General features: G+C 40.7%; 1 protein-coding gene across 1 annotated transcript; it reads right to left on the minus strand.

Moving 5' to 3' along the window:
- Positions 1-4,273: 4,273 nt before the first annotated feature.
- On the minus strand, positions 4,274-20,535 carry dhrs7b (dehydrogenase/reductase (SDR family) member 7B). The gene is made up of 7 exons (XM_084438749.1): positions 20,421-20,535; positions 14,633-14,810; positions 13,910-14,028; positions 13,552-13,762; positions 7,719-7,811; positions 7,164-7,316; positions 4,274-4,711 (listed from the first exon to the last, which is right to left on the minus strand). The coding sequence occupies exons 2-7, from the start codon at positions 14,781-14,783 to the stop codon at positions 4,506-4,508; spliced, it is 933 nt and encodes a 310-aa protein (XP_084294875.1). The 5' UTR covers positions 14,784-14,810; positions 20,421-20,535; the 3' UTR covers positions 4,274-4,505.
- Between the last annotated feature and the right edge of the window lie 599 nt (positions 20,536-21,134).

The raw sequence follows: 21,134 nt of genomic DNA on the forward strand, positions 1-21,134 counted from the left end.
AAACTGCATTCTGCAGGGGAATACCATTGCAGCGACACTACAGAATGCCGTTGAATGTAAGGCAAAGCAAGTTTATTTCTAGCACATTTCAGCAACAAGGACTTTACATGAGCCATTAAAAGCATCAAAGTGCAACACAAAAGGTCATGTAAAACGAAATGCAAAAAAGGACATTTAAAACAAAATGCATGAAAAAAAGTTACAGTGCAGTGTATGAATGAATAATTATTTTATTTAATAAAAAGCAGCGGCAAAAATAAGTCTTCAGTCTTGATTTAAAAGAACTTAGAGTTGCAGCAGACCTGCAGTTTTCTGGAAGTTTGTTCCAGATATGTGGAGCATAAAAACGGAATGCTGCTTCTCCATGTTTTGTTTTAACTCTGGAGACAGAAAGCAGGCCTGTGCCAGATGACCTGAGAGGTCTGGATGGTTCATAACGTAGCAGCAGATCAGAAATATATTTTCGCCCTAAACCATTCAGTGCTTTATAAACCAACAGCAGTATTTTAAAGTCAATTCTTTGACAGACAGGAAGCCAGTGTAAGGACCTCAAAACTGATGTGATCCACTTTCTTGGTCGTAGACTCGAGCAGGAGCGTTCTGAATCAGCTGCAGGTGTCTGATCGAGACATGTAAACACACCGTTACAGTAGTCGAGTCTACTGAAGATAAACGCATGGACACGTTTTTCCAGATCCTGCCGAGACATAAATCCATAAATCCTTGATATATTCTTCAGCTGATAATAGGCTGACTTTATAATTGTCTTAATGTGACTTGAAATTCAGGTCTGAGTCCATGACAACACCAAGATTTCTGCTTCGTTTGTGGTTTTTAGCATTACTGATTGGATATAGTTAAAATATAACTAGCGTATGCGTCGTCTTCTGTCCAATAGTGCCACAACCCGGTCAATCATCAGAACCCTTCACGTGAGGATGACATCACCTGTTAGATAATGGCATAGGCCTGAATTATCAGAAATATGAACTGGGCAGTCAGAGATAATTTAGTAACCGGAGGTTTTGCCACTGATCTATTACAGTACCTGCATCATTGATAGGTTAAGTTTAATTTTATTCCCCTACTACAATGCCTTTTCCTCTACATTTCCACACAGTGATTGCAGCACATCTTTTGTAAGCGTTCAGAAGCCAAGAAAAATGTATTTTAAGAAGAAAGAAAACCAGGTTTGATACAGTAGGCATATATCTACTGCACACACACAGGGGCATTGCCAGGAATTCTGGGCTCCCTGAAAAAGTATTCCAATGAACCGCTTAAAGCTGGCCAGATATGGGCTCAGAATTGCAGTAGCAAGATGTCGCACAAGCAGGGACGGCGCTACACCGGGACAAATCTGCTTAGCCCCGGTTAAGCCCCCTCAAACATTTTGGTATATTTTTTATTTTAAAATAAAATACAAAAGTAAAAGTTGATAATCAGCCATTCTCTCTTCATAATCAGGTCCCATGGTTGCGTGCTCGTGCTACAGGTAGCCTACCCTGCAATTTACATGCGCGTGGTGGGCGTCTGGTTACTATGCCTAAAAGCTCGCCTCGCCAGTCTTACTACATCGTCTTACTATAGGCCTATAGCCTATTATATCAAACGTGTTCTGTTCTCTGTGCCATATGATTATATTGAGAAAAAAATAATTACATCTCATTTGAAAGTTACATGTTCTTGTTGGCATGTTGAATATTGGCAATCAGTCAGCTGCAAACCCCGCTTGGATGTTTTCGCTGTATGTATTAGGCTATTAGGTCTAGATCAAATAAATATCACACGTTCGAGCAAATTATTTGATTTAATTGTTTGCAACCATATTATGCGTAGGAACCGAGGGGGCTGGGGGGGGGGCGTGTCGGTGTACGGGCGGGTGGAGAAAAAAAAAGTAGGCCTAGCCTATATTTGAAACTTATTTTGAACACAACACGCGAGGGACGAGGGTAGCTCGTTTTGACAGTGTTTGAATATTGGCCAATCACCACCAACTTTACTTCACTTTCACTTGTGGAGCGTTAAGGCCGTTTCAGACGAGGAGCGATATCCGCGCATTGTAATTCATTTTCAATGAGAGAGGCGAGTGGACAATTTGGGAGCCGCGGACAATCTGGGGCGGAGCGGCAAGCGGGCGCGACCCCGTGAAATTGTCGCGCGCGTGCTCGTTTCGTGCACACGTCCGCCCGCGACAAGAGCTGAATTGTAGTCAGCTTTCCCCGCTGCGCGCAGGACGCGTGCGTCCCCCTCTGATCCGAGCGAGAACGCAGGCGGAATATCGCTCCCCGTCTGAAACGGCCTTTAATGTGACCCTTTCTCCCGCTGTGAGTTTGAGGATGAGGTAAATGTCTCTCGGTCAACTAGCAAACTTTATGAAATTAGACATTGGATACGATTAAATCAACAAATTAGTTTTGAATCAGAACGTTTGTTGGCTTGCGACTGATTTTTTAGCCTAGCACTAGCATAAGTAACTTACTTCTGGCCAAGCTGGCTGACAAGCAACAACGGCTTATAGCTATGAAAACGGCGTGTTTATATGGCGTATTTAATGTCAAAATCATTCCTACGCCCTTGTCATGAAAATCTACTTTTCTTCTTAGCACCCCCATGTATTGGTCAAGCCCCTCCTTAGCCCCTGGAGAGAAAAAATCCTGGCGCCGTCCATGCGCACAAGTGCCGAGTTGATAAGCCCTGAACACTGAAATGACCATTGCTGTCACATTGGTCTCCAAGCAACGAATACAAGCGATACACTAGTGTCATACCTGATTTGGTTGTCATTATTTCTGCAGCATGTAAAGAGATAATACATGTGATGGTTTGGTTGTTTATGCTGTAAGTGTAAAGAACCTGGCTCAAAGTCATCCCCACCAGGAACCCCAGTGTCCCGGATGGGAGTCCTATGCTCTCACCACTACTCTACTTGTGCAGCGGAGATCGACGGGTTGGTTTTGGTGTCCTTCTTCCAGTCCCTATAGTGTGGGTTGGGGTTAGAATAAGGGTTGGGGTTGGGACAGGATCTGACCTATAAGGCAAGGGGTAAAGGTCGGAGTGAAAGGATGTGGTGTCCTTCTTCCAGTCCCTAGTGTGGGTTGGGGTGAGAATAAGGGTTGGGATAGGATCTGACCTATAAGGCAAGGGGTAAAGGTGGAAGGATGTACATGTGGAGTTTGGGGGTATAGTCCCATAAAATTATCCCCACTGGGGCCTTGAACCCCCATCTCCTGCGTTGGAGTCCATTGCTTTCACCGCTACTCTACTTGTGCAGTGGAGTTCGGCGGGTTGATTTTGGTGTCCTTTATTTTGGTGTGCTGGGACTACTGCCTCTTGTGCTGCCAACAGAGATATGCAGGTCAACATTCAACGGATGGAGGGAGGGAGTGATGACCAGACAAATGCTATCCTAGGTGCGCAGGCTTACAGCCACACACAAATCCTTATTTGGGATGAAGTATTGTTGTAGGGCACTTGATATACACCCAGTAGAGGGCACTCATACACTGTCTTAGTTTAGAGTGGAATTGCATTTCACAAGTTCAGTGGAAATGAGATGTGTTTTGCCATGTATTGCACTGAGCATATTTGAAAATAAACTTTGAAATTATTAATTACAGAAGCAATGGCATCGCATCCCTTTTTAACGCACAAGTGTAAATGTATGGTCAGGGTTTAGTAAGTAAGTGACCAATCAGCAACGTTAATAAAGATGTGCAGAGATCAGGATGGTCTCACAAGTACTGGCTACAAGCCCAAGCAAAACCCCACATCAGTGGTACCAATATGTTAAAAAAAAAAAGTACCAAAAGTTTCGAAATGACGGTCAAATAGAGCCAAAGTCTTGACATAATATAGACACTAATGGAGGCTACACGTGTGTAGCCTGGTTCATTACAGAAAACATTCAAATTTGCCTCCTTGTCTAAATGATGGCCCTCCCAACTGAAATGGAAAAAAAGTCTACCTTTCAGAAGCCTGTGTTAAATTGAAAGGGTCCGAACATTATCTCCGACCATATTTCAGGAATAAAAAATGATGACTCACTTTGGCTGTCTATGGGGTCAAATTTGCTAGTAACAGCCATAAATGATTACATGTGCAAAATATTCTCAAAAATAGGCCCTGGAATTATGCATTTCACTAAGTTTTAACAGAAAAAGTTGATTGTGAAGTGGTTCTTTAAATCCAGTCCTTATGATTTCAATAAATAAAAGTGAACCAGGAAACACTCTTGATAGACATTCTTGTTTACATTTTATTTAGTCTGCTGATAAAAAAGCATAATTCACTGTTAGCTTGCTCAAAACAAATCAAATCAGCAATTCAGAGCATGTACAGCATAAAAGAGCAAAGGGTTAATCTAGAGCATAAGCAACTGGGTCATTTTAGACTGTCCTGACAAACTTCACATTTGTTAAACACTTGTAGAATAAAAAGTGAGTAGCAGTCTATTCCCCAAGTCCTCTCATTTTTGTCTCTATTTATCCCTGTTCTGCAGTCACTCAGTAATCTTTGGGTTTCTGTTCTTTCCCAGCTCGAGAAGCCATAAGTTTGAAAAAGAGTGAAGGCCACAGGGTACGAATGTAGACAGCTAAAGTAGGCAGAGGTCCTGCTGATAGGACGTCTTTGCTCCTGTGACGAACAGCCTTCAGAACCACCTGGGCCATGTCCTTTGGGTCCCGGCCCATTGCAGTGTTCTTGTCCAGGACTGTAAAAGAAAAAAAAAAGTGTCAAAGGGAGATGTTACACAGAGAAGGATATGCATCATAAATTAACTGTATTTTAATTACCTTAAAATATAATATTCGTAAGTACTGTATATGGGAAAAGAGTCCAGTCTTATGTGCTCTGCACTGGCCTCTGGTAACATTTAGGGCTGGTTTCACAGGCCAGGCTTAAGCCTAGTCCCAGACTAAAATGCTGGTTTGAGCTGTCTTAACTCAAAGCGACTTGCACGGACTTGTTTTATAATATCTGGATTAGGTACACAAGGCTGATTGCAAGAGGGAGGATTAGAGCTACTCTAGGACTAAATTGAACCTTAAATTAATCCAGGTTTAAGTTCTATTTATGGCTTGGCTCCACTGCGTCTGTCAGCGTCTGCGTCAACCATCAGACGCTAAGTGTTGCATTTGATGCCTGTGTCCGATGTTAGAGAATCGCAGAGGTTCATTTCTTGATTTTAGACGGACGCTGACAGTTGACGCTGACAGACGCAGTAGAGCCAAAGGGTTAGTACTGTTTGTGAGGGAGCATGGACTATTTGGAATATCTAAATGAAGACCGACATGCACTACAGGCCAGTCAGACAAGTATTTGTGGATAGGGGTAATCCATTGAATTACTTTGAGATTGCTGTTATATAATAATCAGAGCATTTGTTCTGTACTGTTCTTTTTTCTTTTCTTTTTTTTTTTTTTACATAATAATTACATATCGTATTGTTCACCATGGCTGGTAAGCACAATTGTCTTATTACTGTCTCATTACTGTATGTTTTTTGGATCATAGCTCTCTTCCAAATCAAAGTAAAAGTTTTATCAATTGCTTTCAAGATAAAAACTCCATCATTGCTTTGTATCAAGATTCACACCAGTAATGGTGGTTTTCTATTCCATTTAGGGTTTTTAGGCTTACTTGCCTTACTCCAGGACTCCATAGTCTCCAACTAACTAAACCAGATTTAAGTTACGTTCATGCAAGCTACTTACAATTGATTACTTACATTTTATAAATATAATCCAATCCAACTCACTCAATACCATACTTACTAAAACTTATAGAATAATTTAGTCTTCTGTCTGGATACAATATCAATTGCAGTAAAATTGAGGCTATTCCTCTTAACCAACACATCTTTGCAGCCCACCTTGGCTGCACCCTTTGAAGCCTCAAAGTATGAAGTACCTTGTTATAAATGTGCATTTTCCAATTAGCATGATATTTGACTCAAATGGCTCTAGCATCCTGAAAGCAGTCAGAGAAGATATAAGGAGATGTACAGTCCTATCATTGTCACTGTGGGGTAGAACAGAGGTGATCAAAATGAACATCCTGCCTAGACTCTCCTTCCTTATATTAAAATTACACCAGCAATGGTTCAGGAAAGTGGACAAATTATTTTCAAGTCTTCTATGGCGGGACAAGAAGCATGGAATCAACCATAAAAACCATAATCTGTACATGTACACTCTCTGTTGTAAAGCACTTTGAGCTGCATTTATTTGTATGAAAGATGCTATACAAATAGTTTATTATTATTATTATTATTATTATCACTACAACACCTACAGTTGAGATCGATTTTTTAAATAGGCAAAAAACAGGAAATACTCCAGTATTTGACCTGCTTCAGTATTTCAATTTTCATTTTTCAAAGGAGCGTGTACAAAAATCGACATTGGATTCGAAATTGGAAAAACAAGTCCAAATAGTCACATTTCTATTTAACATCAGCTATAAAAAATGCTAAATTGAAATAATGCAACCAATTACGTATTATTCTATTTACTCACATCATTGATAAAATTAAACTGATAAACGTTACATGGACATTAGACCAGTAATTGTTTTTCAACATTTTAATTTTCCTGTTTTTTAAAACAGGGCTCCATGATGTCATATATAGTAGTTCTGAATGTTTATTTTCACTCAGATTAGCTCACTCAGCTTCATGAGACACTACATTTTAATATCACAATGTATATGCTATTTTGAACCAAGTTTACAGGCACTTTAATAGTGTCCTCATATGGTTGTAATATCAGTCAAACTGACATAAAATTCAGCAAAATCAATGCATTATGAAAATCTGAATAGCACTCATATACAGTGCAGAAAAGAAACAGGATATGACAAAAGCGATAGAAAATAAAGAATTTAGGCTTCTTCTCACACCATGGCTATTGTATCCATTATTACATTTGTATTATTTAAAGTTCAAATTCCTAACATTCTAACTGGGGCTTAAAAGGTATTTCGTAGTGGTATATCTGTTAATAAAGTCAATTTAGCCCCTCAAAAAGGAAAAGGTTTTGAAGGACAACCTACTAACTTTTGAATTACCGGTCTGACTTCTCTAATCACATACACACATACACAATTCACTTAAATTTGGTAAATTCAACAAATTGTGCAACAATTGATGGTTTCAATCTTACCACCATGTTTGGAGCCATCGCCTGTGACAGCGTTGATAGACAGGTTGGTTCTGATGTAGCCAGGGCTGACTACTGTCACCTGAATGTTATAGCGGTCCATCTCTGCCCTCAAACAGTCAAAGTAGGCCTGGGTTGCATGCTTCGAGGCAGCATCTGCTCAAACAAACAAGACCTGATCATCAAAACCCTGGTTTTGTGTAGCAACATAGTGTGTACTGTACGGCATGCTCTAACCCAACACCAGTATAGCCTAGCAAGACTGATCAGTTAATGAACCTGATGAATAAATAAATAAATAATAGGGATGTAACTACAATATATTCTATGTGCAGAGTGCTATTATATCCTAGCAAACAATTAGAATGATGCATTTGTTCTGTATTTGTTTAATTTTTCCCTTTAGGATGATGATTGTGCTAGCTGTGATTTCTTTTTAACATTAGTGATCCCAATTTTGTTTTAAACATTTAAACGGTCACACCCCTAATAAATAATGGTATAATATATATTAGTTTGGATTGCTTTAAAATATATTGAGAGACGTTTCAAACTCACATGCAGATCTGTAAGGAATGCCGATTTTGCCCTGGACACTGCTGATGACCACAATGTGTCCACTGCGTCGGCGAACCATCGAAGGCAAGAGGGCTTTTTTCAGGGGGAGAAGGGGTTGGATATGTGAGAAATTATGTGCAGTGATGTTGAAACATGAACAGCCATTAAGGGATAGCTCAACATAACACATATGACTCATTTTTCTACTTACCCAAGGTCATGTTGACACATTTAGTTGGGAGTTGAGAGCTTTATGCGCAGTTGTTTCTATACAAGCAGTTAGCATTACAGACCGCCACTGCATTCCTTATAGTAACGTCCTCAACAGGCTATTTGCACACAGAACTCTAAACTACAGTATTTCCTCATTGCTAGTGATATAGAACATTTACAAGAAGAAACAGAACATAGGTTACAGCTCTCAACTCCGAACACAGGGTTCGTGAAATGTTTCTCTGTCAAATGGGATGTAAGAAAAGGAGATGCTTAGACCAAGTTAAGTCAAAATCCTTATAATCTGAACTGTCCTTTTCAGGAGGTAGCAATGAACTGACGCCATCGAGGTCCACTCTATGTCCTTTCCATCCACCTCTTTTTTTGGAAACAACACCCCTCTCATTGCCTCATATAACAGTGCACAGTGAACATGTTGTCCCCCATCAATGATGTATTGCCCCTATTCTCCAGATAATACATAGATCTATGCAAACTTCAACAGGCTCAACTACTCCTCAAAGTGCATCATTGTAGCAGTTTATGAGCAGCTGGGTTTGACAACTGGTGTAAGCTGATCGGCTAATTATTGCTAGTTTCCTGAAGACGTCCAATTTACATTCAGGTTACATTTTAATGGCTGTATGTATTATTATGTCAGTAGCCTCCAATCATTGTCCCCGATCGATCGATTGCCCACCCGCGGGAGGGAGGGAGGGAGGGAGGGAGGGAGGGAGGGAGGGAGGGAGGGAGGGAGGGAGGGATGGATGGATGGAGGGATGGATGGATGGATGCCTTTGATTACCAAGGAGTGCTAGCCACAGTTTTTTTGCTGATGGGCCACCATCAGCCAGTACTTGGGATTGTCTGATTCTAAGTCTGTGCATTTGTTAGCTCAGCTTGTGTTGGCACCACATGAGGGCTTTTTCCTGTATTCTCACTTGTTCTTGAATTCTCACTCGTCTCTATTGCTAAGCAGCACTTAAACAAGGAAGTGAATTTGTTGTCCGTAAAAGCATAAGCCAATAATTGTATCCAATGTGTTCACGGCACATGATGGTCCGTTACCTATCCAACAACAGCCTACAGGACTAGTTGGAAAACACCAGTGTTTTCCAAGGACAGACAACTGATGCTGAGCTGGCTAAACAAAGCTGCCACCGGATGATCTGCTAAGCAGTAGATCACGCTATCTGGTGTAACAACTGAGTCAACGTTTCTCACAAACATTGTCATCACACTATTGTTCTAGGGCATAGTAATACACCTTTCCAACCTGTCAATCACACAGAGAATAATAACCAATAAGGTTGCTTGATTTCTTAAGACCATGCCTCTGATGTCCCACAAATAAAACTGGTCCTGCGTTGTGTTCATAGATTAGACATTAGTTTGAAGAAAATGGTTCTTAAAACATACAGAAAACCGGCCTGCAGGCTTCTGTACCATGTTATAAGAAAACAAGCTGTACGATACTCCACACCTCCCTCCACACATCAGTTTACAGCAGTGCCGAGACAAAAAGCTACAAAGCAGGTAATGTTAGGTGCTTGATGTACATTAGCTAATTAGCCCGTTAGTTAGCCAGTAGTTAACAGATCATTCTCACAGGCTTATTTTCTAAGAATGGATGCCACTAGCTTACTCACCCTGCTTTACTCCTAGATTTTGTCCTGATGACGAAAGGCTAAGGCGTTTGTGCCTTCCACATAGATTGCCAACACCTAGCATCAACTTGTATGTTGTCACCTGCTCAGTCCAAAATCCAAATCTCATATCCTTGTGTAAAATAGTTCAGGCCTTTCTGTAGAACTATCTTAGACAAAATAGTGGCATTTGGCAAATAACACAGCAATATTGTCAGGAATCTTTGAGAGAATCATCAGGTGTGCTGTTCAGTAAACATTTTAACTTGCTCCAAAGCTTGTGGGGCATAGCAACAGTAACTAGGGGAGGCGGAACTTGCCACCTGAATAGGAAAGGTCAATAATTTGTATGAAGTTAAGTTTCGATTGCTGGGGTTAGCTGTATATGTAGCTAAAGTAACTAGCTTACTATATTGTTCTCTTAGCCATTGGTAAAAGAACAGGTAAAAATCATCTAAAGTCATCTTCATCTAAAGTTATACAATACTGGGACCATTCGTGACTTGATGGATTCAAGCAGTTATACTAGGCTAACGTATAATTTATTTGGGAACACGTTAGCTGGCCAGCATAACAACCAGTTTGTTGGCTTTTCGTTTTGACAACTGATAAGTTGATATGTTGCACAGCAAACCCCTTTTTTCCAGAATGATTATTCAGTGATGATTGACTGACAGGTAGGCTATTTTAGCGATCATGATGTTGTTACACACTGCTGCCTTGGAAGTTAATTTCAATCCAGACTCCTTTATAGTAGGACTGGCCCGAGTAATTCGAGTATTCCACTATTCGTTCGGTAGGTTGGTATTTGGAGCTCAATCCAGTAATCGGAGTATTCTTTTTTTTTGTCTAGATAAGCCTACTCCAAACCGATATCAACGTTGTCATAGCTACATTTCAACACTTCGGTATATTATTGCAGCTTTTTTTTTGCTACAAGGGCTGATGTTTAGTTGCTTTATATATGCCATATTTTATATACATGTACAGCCTATTTATTTCAATACATTTTTATTAAACAACCAGGCAGGTCCAGCCTGGCTTATGTGCGTGGCTGGCTTGTTTCTGTTCAGGACTGGTCGAACGGAAGCTAGTCACGCCACTGAAATAGCTGTGAATTCAAATTACATGAAATAATGTCTGATAAATTAAGATAGGTCTTGTCGCCTGGACACATCAGTTTTAATGCTTCCAATTCTAATCCAGCACAATAAAAGCGGGATAGCCAGTTAGCTCATGAGCTCACAACAACTAGCAACAGCTTCCATAACATTAATGGTAGCGGTCAGTGGCTAAAGCAGTTACACTGATGATTCCTGTAACTAGGGATGTGCGCGACTAGTCGTTTAAACGACTAAACGGCGCATCTTTTGCTCGTCGTTTAAGAAATAATAGTCGATTAAACAAAATATAATAGAATTAGATAAAAATAAAAAGATTTCTAAAAAGCGATACTGTGCTGAACCACTTATCCCAATGAGCCAAGACCCATTTCTGTGGTGGCGCGAGAATGACCATCGCTTCCCCAGACTGTACCGCCTTGCAAATCGCTACCTCTGTGTGCCTGCTACCTCTGTGCCAGCTGAGCGAGTTTTTTCAGCTGCAGGCTGATATTGCCTTATTGTGAATCATCTCAGGTTACGTCTGTCACCAGACCACGTTGACATGTTGATTTCTCTGAACAAGAATGTATGGCCCGAGTGAGTATAACCCTGGTCCCTGCCGTAGGCTATTGAGCCTGTAATCTTTTCCTGCGCTGTGGTAGGCCTAAACCTACATTTGTTTAATTTGTAGCATTCAAAGCATTAACCTGATTTTGTTTTCTTGTATAAAATTGTAATGAGAATTAATATATTAGTGTAAAATCATAATGGAAATTAATGTGTTTTTAATGTATTAATAATTTGCTGCAATTGTATTAGTCCTATGACCAATGTGCATGACACGGAAAAAAAGACAAATCAATATTGCCTAGGCCACAAGCCTAACGAGCACAAATGTAGGCCCTACAATTCGTTTGACCTTTTTTTTTTGCACAGTAAGCCTATTATTTTGATGTATTGCTTAATGTTTTTACATTATACTTTGTGTTATAGCCTAGCCTACATTATACTTTCTTATATACTGTAGCCTATTATATTATACTTTGTTAAATGGTAGGCCTATACATACTTTGTGTGTTATACTTTGAATAAATTTGGTTTCAAGCACAACTAGCGATTCATCAAGACAGATTGATGAAAACAACCGTTTCGCGGCAGAAAATAGATTTTTAGAAGCTGCATTCTCGTTGCCCCCACCACCGCCATTACATGGATATACTGGCTCGCGCTGGATTTTAAATTTCTTCTACAGGCCTCCGAACTACACCAAAGTGATCTCGGTGAGTCAAACGTCTTATAATATGTCGTAAATAAGGTCCAGGTTGTCAAAAACGAGCATTGTCCTTTAAGAACCAAACACTGGCTGTTGGTTCAGTATGGATGACTGTTAACCTGTCTGTCTGTCTGTCTCTCTGTCTGACTGTTACTAACCTGTCTGTCTGTCTCATGTCTCTCATCTCGTGTCTGTCAGTAACTTACCTGTCTGTCTGTGTCTGTCTGTGTCTGACTGTTCCTAAACTACCTGTCTGTCTGTTACAAACCTGTCTGTCTGTATGGATCAATTCTCTTCATTTACATACAGACAGTGAGTATGGTCTCTGAAACAATAAAGGAATATAATGTATAACTAACAGAAATACTTACACAAATAAACTAAATAGCCTAACTCAAATACTTATTGAATTGCTGAAACTGAACGAGGAACACAGTCTATCTAAGCCTGTTAATGCCCTCTCGTGGCCGAAAATGGTAAATGCAGTCTATCACCAGTATACAATACATGCAACATAGAACTGCAGGTTCTGGGACCACTGCCTCTTGTGGTAGTAACATAGAACTGCAGGTCAACAACACGACGGACGAAGCCAGGGAGGGAGGGAGGGAGGGAGTGACAACTGGACATTTGCTATATTTGGTGCGTCGCCACGCACAAAAACAACAGGTTAGGCTACAATCATTCAAAATGTTATTACAACGGAACATGCACACAAGGCAATGGGCCCTAGTAGAATTAGGCTAAACAAATAAGGAGGCTACTCACTAAGTATAATAAAGACATTATAAATATAAAATAAATATAGGCTAATGCTTTTATAAAACGGTTACCAAAGAAAGACGAGACAAATTGTAAATTAAAAGGCCTACTAATTTCCTTTAGCCATGAGAATTGTCACAGCAGAAATGAAAAATCTGAACCCATTTTAACCTATAATTGAGCAAGAAAAATAGTCTTGATGGAAGACTCCCTTTGACATGAATATAGACTTAATGTTGATAACATTGCCTTTTTTCATTGCTAGAAGAAGGCCTAAAGGCTGAAACGTCATTCTATTAAAAGAGAAAATGCATGGAGCCAGAGTATCAACACTTTTTTCCTGTTTCTACTTCCAGTGATCAGCATCTCCCTATAACCCCTGGCGTGTGTTTATATTTCTACACATTCTAACATTTTAAAACAGAGGTTGTGCAATATTACGGTAACCGCTTTTAAACATTCGCTTTTCAAGCAATGGGTGCCGGTCGGATTACTTTTTTTTCATGTTTCACTGTCGAGACGCAGGGAGTTTACGCTTCCAGCGCGGGCCCTTTTTTTTTTTTTTTTATATTTGAATTTCCGATCATGAGTTTTCTGCATAGAGCAATGCATCATTCAAGAGAGAATTGCGATTCATTTAAGAATAAATTTTCCCCCCCACCCCTAGCAGATCATTATGTCCACTGTTGCATATTCATTCATTCAAGAGGGAGCACCGCCATAAACGGAAAAGTTCAGCTGGCCATGTACACCAAGTGACACAATCATTTTCACCTTGCTGAAGGAGGACTTTAAGACCTAAATTCTAAGTTCCCAACTCTACCCCACAGACTGACCTTGAGTGAGAGCTATTGGCCCAAAGTAATTTGTCTCCATGACATCCCGCTGGATGGAGATGTTAGTATCCAAGATGTTTCCACGATAACTGATGCCAGCGTTGTTGATTAGGACGTCCACTTGACCATAGCACTTCAGGATCTCCTGCCCTGCCCTGGCCACCATATCCGTGTCCGAGAGGTTAAAGGTCACTATATTTGGGGTGTATGTCTGGTGATTACATCAAGCAATGGATACAAAATAGTCATATGATTTTTGGTCATCATCATGACCTGCAGTCTTCTAGAACAATAATAGCTAGAATATATAGCAGAGGATTGATGAGTTTGTGTGTGTGTTTGTGTATGTGGAAGTTACCTGTCGCTGGTAGCCTGCTGCGCTAGCTGTGAGCTCCTGAACTACCTCCTGTAGCCTCGTCTCATCTCGCCCACACAAGATAAGTCTCGCCCCAGCAGCATGGAACACCCGTGCACATTCTGCAGAACAAACACACATTCGTCAGTTCATAGGGATTTCCATGAGGGCATCATATAACCCCAATTATACAACGGGATGAGCAACAATGAGAATATTGTGGAAAGTTCATTATTTTCTGTAATTTCATTCAAAAAGTGAAACTTCATATATTACAGATTCATTACAAATTAAGTAAAATATTTCAAAGCTGATTGCCTCCATGCCACACTCTATGTTGATGCAGTAATTTGTGCAAAAGGAGCCCCGACCAAGTATTGAGTGTATAAATGAACATACTGAACAATCATAAAGATTAAAACAAAAAAAGCTTGGAATATTTCACTTTGTGTAATGGATCTAGAATACATGAAAGTTTCACTTTTTAATTAAATTACAGAAAATAATGAAATTCTTCCCAATATTAAAATTTTTTGGGATGTTCCTGTATATTCACACTTAAAATCAATTGTCAAGATCAATATCTGACACCCATTGTGTTGCCAAGACCCAGTTCATGTATGCCACTGTTCAATGTATTAATCAAATAAACAAATTGGACACTGCCATGTACTCTGGATTGGGCTGTGACAACATTCAAGTCATTAATCCCACTGGTCTACTCACCTTTGCCCAAGCCAGAGCTGGCTCCAGTAATGACCACCACCAGCTCCTCCATGGAGGCTCCCGTTCTGAGCCTCAGGAGCATCCGGTACAGCAGCAAGACCCCCAGCCCACCCAAAAGCAGAGGTACCACACTCCTCATCACATGCTCCATGTCAGTAGCCCTGTACACTCAACACACCTGGGGAAAAGACAAGAGCTGGTTTGAACATCCTTCCTTTCAATGTAGGCCTGCCTTTAACTGAGGTAGGGATTTCAACATGCAAAAATGCAGATAAAAAGTAAAGGAATTAGCTTGTTGGATAATCATATACAGTATTGCGCATCATAGCCACACACTCGCGCCAGGCAGACCTGCTCTGAGAGATGGAGAGAATGAGACAAGTCTTTTTCTGTGAGGGAGGAAACACAAACAATCTTTTCAATCATGCTTTCCATTGCTGAATCACAAATAATGTATAAACTGTGCAAATAAAAATAAATTGAAATAATAGGCCTCCTGTGCAAAAAAGTAGCCAAATTAATTTTAGGTTACATTTGAAAATGTTCGGCCTGGTGTAGGCAACTATTTCAAAATGGTTTCATTTGAGCTGACCACTACACAACTGATTTAGTAATTTCAATAATATCAGGTGATTGATCTGAGGATTACACAAAAACTACCAGAACGATTTAAACTAAACTCGATGGAGGGGTGTAGCATAAGCCAATTTATACAATGGTTAGTTCTGGTTCTTGATTCTGATTGGCTGGAAGCCGTGTTAAAATACTTTGTAACACACACCTGGGACCGCATATCATTCCATTTTCAGTATGAATACCCCTCCCATTTGATCCAATGCATTGTAGCTGTTGTTGTTGCTTGGCAACCCATTTGTTAGGGGAACTATTTTGCGCCGCGGAATTGAGGGAATGATGCTTCGTTTTGAATAAATGTTAATATTTTACATTGCTGTGTGTCTATTTTACACCAATAGCTGTAGTAACCGTTGTATAAAAGCAAGAAACCACTCGAGGCCGTGTGTTATAGTGTATACTCTATAACACACGGCTTCGAGTGGTTTATTGCTTAATTAGAACCCATCTCAGAGACATGGACACTGGGCTAGTGCCCCTCTACCCCTCCCAGATGCATGGACACTGGGCAAGTGCCCTACCGCTCCCAGATGCATGGACACTGGGCTAGTGCCCGTCCTTTTTACCCCAAAGAGGAATGAACACTGGACTTAATTTCTGTATATAGTTTTGTAACTTATGTCTTCTGTTATTGTCTACAATGGCTGATTGAAAAAACTACACAAGTATGTTCAGTTGTGTTCATACATGACCACCTCTCATTAACACCACAATCAGTTACACCACCAAAAAGCTTACTTCAATGGTGCAAGTGTGCTATATTTATACTGAGGAGTGAGTTTAACCATTTCAACTCAATTACGCCAACAAAATGCGGAGCCCTGTGCTCTCTGAGCACCCTTTCTAATTTCGGTTTATTTTTAATTGCCCTGTTTTATATTATTCTACACTGTATGTGTTTTTTGTGGACCAATGTTTGACTAAAATTTGGCTTCAAAACAACATCGGCGGTCTTAATAGTAGCCTACATACATTAACTAGGTCAGGGGTGCCATTGCCACTTAAGTGTGCTCACATTAACATTTGTGCAAATATAGCCATTGGTTGGTGAAAGACTGCAACAATGGGAACATGCATATGACAAAGCGCATTGTGTTACCTCTGTGTATGAAATGCGCTATACAAATAAAGCTTCGATTGATTGATTGATTGATTGATTGATTGATATGACTTAACTCCAAGCCGAGCCTATATTCTCTCTGGCTTTTATTGCCAAACCGCCAGGTGCAACCGATATAGTATGACAATAACCCTACCCTAGAACTAGAGTATTGTGAGTGAGGTGACTAAGTATTTGTATCTTCTTTTTTTGTTAAATCTAATTATATTAGCATGTTTAATTTAGCCGACTAGTATTTCTTAAAAGACTAGCAGAAGCTGCGCCATACAGTCGTATAAACGACTATCTACACACATCCCTAATCAACTGCTCTTGAATTATAGAACATTTCTAGATTCTGTAGGCCGGGAGGAATCCTATGATGTCCACCTTGTGACATTTGGTCGAATTTACTGACCACTAGATCAGTAAAACCGTTCTAATTGCTAACGTTGTTAGCTTAAGTGAACGGAGTAGAACATGGCAAAATCTTGCATCACGGCTAGTGGACATTTTCTGTCCCCGTCTGAATGAGCTTGGTTTGTGTAATGCTAGCAAGCTAGCTAGCTAGTATTGTGTACAATGGTAGGGTGGACAATAGAACGTAACAAATCTGAGCAAATTTGCAGGAAAAGAACAAGACAGATTAATCTATAGCCAGGAAGCACCTCAGCTATTTCTGAGAGGAGCAACAGCAGTGACACGGGGTGTGTGCATCATGGGAACTGTACTGAGTTTACACCCAACGTTCCAAAAACAGCCAGCGTTGTAAAAAGTTTTATTCTCTTTAACTGCAGAAACATAATCAAAATCAATAAACAATGACTCAATATAAGTGCCTTAAAAACGATGCGAATAACAATGCAATGCAGCCCAAAAAAATAATTTATAAAAAATTTGCAATGCATTTTAATACAGCGGTGCAAACCACATACAAACCACACACAAGGGCGCTTCGTCACTTGACTGGCCTATGAGGGATGCGGCCTTCTGGCCCCAGCCCAAAAATTTTATCAGCGCTTCAAGTCCTACAGAGTAAATGCGGCCTAAGAGTGCCTTTTAAAGCTACATGAGATATCTCGGCACTTTGGCGGCCTCTCTGGTCGTAATAAAATCGGCACTGCTTTTTAAGAACAACACTTCCCACAATTCCCCACTCACTCGCTGTAATGATGGGAAAAAAATATGATAAACGTGCGTGGAGCAGACTGGATTGGAAGATTGTAGCTACTTCAATGGACTTTCTGGAAGGATGGCTTCAATGCAGGTAAATACCGGTCTTCTTTCTTTTATGTGAATGTAGATAAATTTGCGGGGCGAAGTGTTTGTTGTCTTCCTGATATTGTGACATGCAGAACGTGTTACTTCCGCTTCCGCCACAAAATTTCCCGCCAGTGTACTAGCCAGTACACCAAAATTATAAAATTATAAATTCACAGGGTCTCATGCAGTCTCATGTCACAAAAACAATTTTTGGGGTCTTGCTAAGGCCAATTCATAAACTAATAGCAAGTAACGGTGAATATTGAATTAGAAAAAACTATCTCATTGAGCTTTAAAGACTATTAGGTTATATTCATTTATGTAATGCCTTTAACGCAAAAAACTAATCTTACGTTGTTTTCAGACCAAAAAGCCAATACGAAAAGCAAAAATAAATCAAGAATTTCGCCTAATTAATTTCCGCAGCCAAACCTTTCACACCAAGCGCGGTACGAAAAATAGCGATGCATTCCGAACAGAATTTGTGGAAAATAAAAACTCCATGTCAATTATTTTCATTCAGTCATCACGAGCCAGATGCTCCACCGACCACTTTTGCACCTAGGCTACTTTTGCTACAAAGTGTCACAAATCAAATTGTATTCAGCGCTTCAATGTTGCATCCAACACATCGAAATAGCTGCAGTTGTTTATTGACTGGTTACATGCAACGCGCGTGACAATTTCTCGAGCAGGATAGCCACCCCCAAAAAATAATGTTTTTTCCATTGATCACCAAGTTACTAGAGACTCACAGTCTCACTTACTCTCACTCACTCACTTACAGTAAAGGAAATGTCGATCCGTATCTCTTCAGACCAGCTTATCCATTTGGTAAAGCAATATCCAACCTTGTATAATAAGAAGCTAAGCACTTACAAGGACACTGAAATGAAGGACAATATCTGGGGCAGGGTTGCTGAACAACTTGGGACAGATGACGGTGAGTAGCGATATGTACTAACCATGGATGTATTAATAGAACTGGATACAGCCACTCCATTCACTGACCGCTATCAACAATGAAGCCCTATTGAACCGCGCCATCTTGGCAAATTTGTAGTCATTTGACCATTTCCGGTGACTTTTGTACTTGCGCAGTTGTGCTTTTCTGGCCTTCCGGTGACTTTTGTACTTGCGCAGTTGAGCTTTTCTGTCCGACGCGCGTCCACGTCCACGGACAACGTTGGCGTTGACCGCTTCTAGCTATCGAATGGCCGACTGGTGTAAGATGGATAGCCTAACGTTAGAGAGATAAATGTAGTCTATGGCTATGTTAATAAAGCTAACAATGATGTTGTAACATGCATGCAGCACTGCCGATCTGAACGATTGATTCATTATTACCATGGATCGGTATTGGGATTGATCAAGGGCGAATGTGAAATAGCAGCCACGAACTCAGCGGGTTATCCGAGATGCGGTAGCAGCGGCCAAAGCTCCTGCTGGCGGGGAGTGAAGCTCTTCAACTCGCTGGTCACTGGCTCCCTGGAGGAATTCAGCCTGGCTGCAATAACGTTATCGCGAACGGAATGAATACCATCTACTAGCAAACAAAACATGTTCAGTTATAATTAACCTGTTAAAACTTAGATGCCTGGATGAAAAAATAATTTCTCCAATGGATATATTTTACAAAAACGGGTTAATATGCAAGCCGGTTTTCATTGCTAAATCAAAGCGGGGAGAGCCGGGAACGTAAGTGGACGCGCGTAGGACAGAAAAGCACAACTGCGCAAGTACAAAAGTCACCGGAAATAGCAAAATGACTACAAATCTAGCCAAGATGCACGGTTCAATAGGCCTTCACTTTAGATTTCGAATCCTGGGGGCTTGGTACCAACCCACTTAGCTAATGTTAACCAGCTAATGTTAATGGCCTAATGTTAACTGTCGACGTTGTTCTAACAGTCTGATTTCGCTATAGGCTATAACATTATCAGAAACCCTCGTTCGTCATTCATTCTGTTCACAACAACGTGATGGGCAGCCAGGCGAAATAGCTCCAGGGGACCTGGTCCCACACCAGTTGAACAGCTGTCCACCCAGAGACGGGATCTCTCATTGCGGCATGAAGTTTGCGGCTAACCCGCTGAGCTCGAAACAGAATGAATACCACCTACTAGCAAACAAAACATGTTCAGTCACAATTATACTGTTAAAACTAAGATGCCTGCATAAAAAAATATGTTTTCCAATGGATATATTTGACGAAAGTAGATTAATAAGCAAGCTGCTTTTCATCACTAACTCAGAGTGGGGAGAGCCATGAACGCAATCTGTTCGTGGACTACAAGAACGCATCATTGATACCTTTGACTGTGCATGTCAAAGGTATCAGTGACGCGTTTTTTTCAAAGATGGCGCGGTTCAATAGGGCTTCACCTTTTCGAGCAGTCATGTCGTAAGTATTCGCGGATCAAGTTTGTCCAAGTGGTGTTACCGTACATGATGACCGACCAGGCGCGCACGCGCACAGATGCTATTGGAACCGATGGGGCAGCTGGAACCGATCGGGTACTGACAACCCCAAGGATGAACTTTGGCTAACTTGTGTGACAGACGCACGAATGGACGAACATACACCTACCGATCTAATAATAGCTCCCTGCGATTTCATCATTGGGTACAATTATGCTTCGTAAAAACTCTACTGCAAGCTAGCCACTGCCCCTACAACATAGATAGTGACTATGATAGCTAGCATACCCATGGTATTTTACTTAGTCTAAGCCATCTAACTGTAGATAGCTGAGGCCCGCACACGGGGTTAGCTACATGGTTAGAACTCACCTCAGTTCCACAAAACCTACTTCAGGAAAGGACCTGGCTCCTCCGAGTGAAACGATATAGCGATTTGCACGCAACTGTGCTCGACTGTCTTATCGGTTTTGCCTCTACCCGCCCAACAGCAGTACTGTCAAAGAATGTGGAATGCCAAGAAAGGACACTCCATTCATTCTGCTATGGAACCAAAACGCCCAGGGGCTGAGCTGGGCCGCCGCCATTTTGGACTGTCAAGTTGATTGCGCAACTGTGCTGCACTGTTATCTGTCATTGTCATGCATTCACCTTTTCATGTTGACACTTGCATTTACTAATAAAATGTATAAATAATCAGGAATTCCCACAATTATGATCTCACTCGTTTTAGCCTAGATGTTTATCTCCATCAAAATATACAATGAAATATGCACAAATTCAAGTTACTGCTTTGTCGTATGAGTAGGTTGGTTTGAAATCAAACTATAGCGCATTTCATACACAGAGGCAACACAATGCGCTTTACAGAGAGCAATGGGGGTGGGCATAAGTCCCACCCCTACATAGTCCAGAGGGAAAACTAAAAGCCATTTACACCCAGGGGCCAGAAAAGTGAGCTGTAAAAATTCTTCCCTGACCTCTCTCAACGAGACGATCGAGCAATCTCCTGGAAAATGTTTGTCTATTGGCTAAGAACATATACAGAGCAGTAAACATAGGCTAAATACTTCACAAGAGAGACAT

This window comes from Borostomias antarcticus, assembly GCF_949987555.1.
Source record: "Borostomias antarcticus genome assembly, chromosome: 5".
NCBI lineage: Eukaryota > Metazoa > Chordata > Actinopteri > Stomiiformes > Stomiidae > Borostomias > Borostomias antarcticus.

Coding starts and splice junctions, on each gene's coding strand:
- dhrs7b (XM_084438749.1), bottom strand. CDS start 14,783: ATGGAGCATGTGATGAGGAGTGTGGTACCTCTGCTTTTGGGTGGGCTG. Junction 14,029..14,632: donor CAGCTCTGGCTTGGGCAAAG/GTGAGTAGACCA, acceptor TTTGTTCTGCAG/AATGTGCACGGGTGTTCCAT. Junction 13,763..13,909: donor CAGCAGGCTACCAGCGACAG/GTAACTTCCACA, acceptor TGTAATCACCAG/ACATACACCCCAAATATAGT.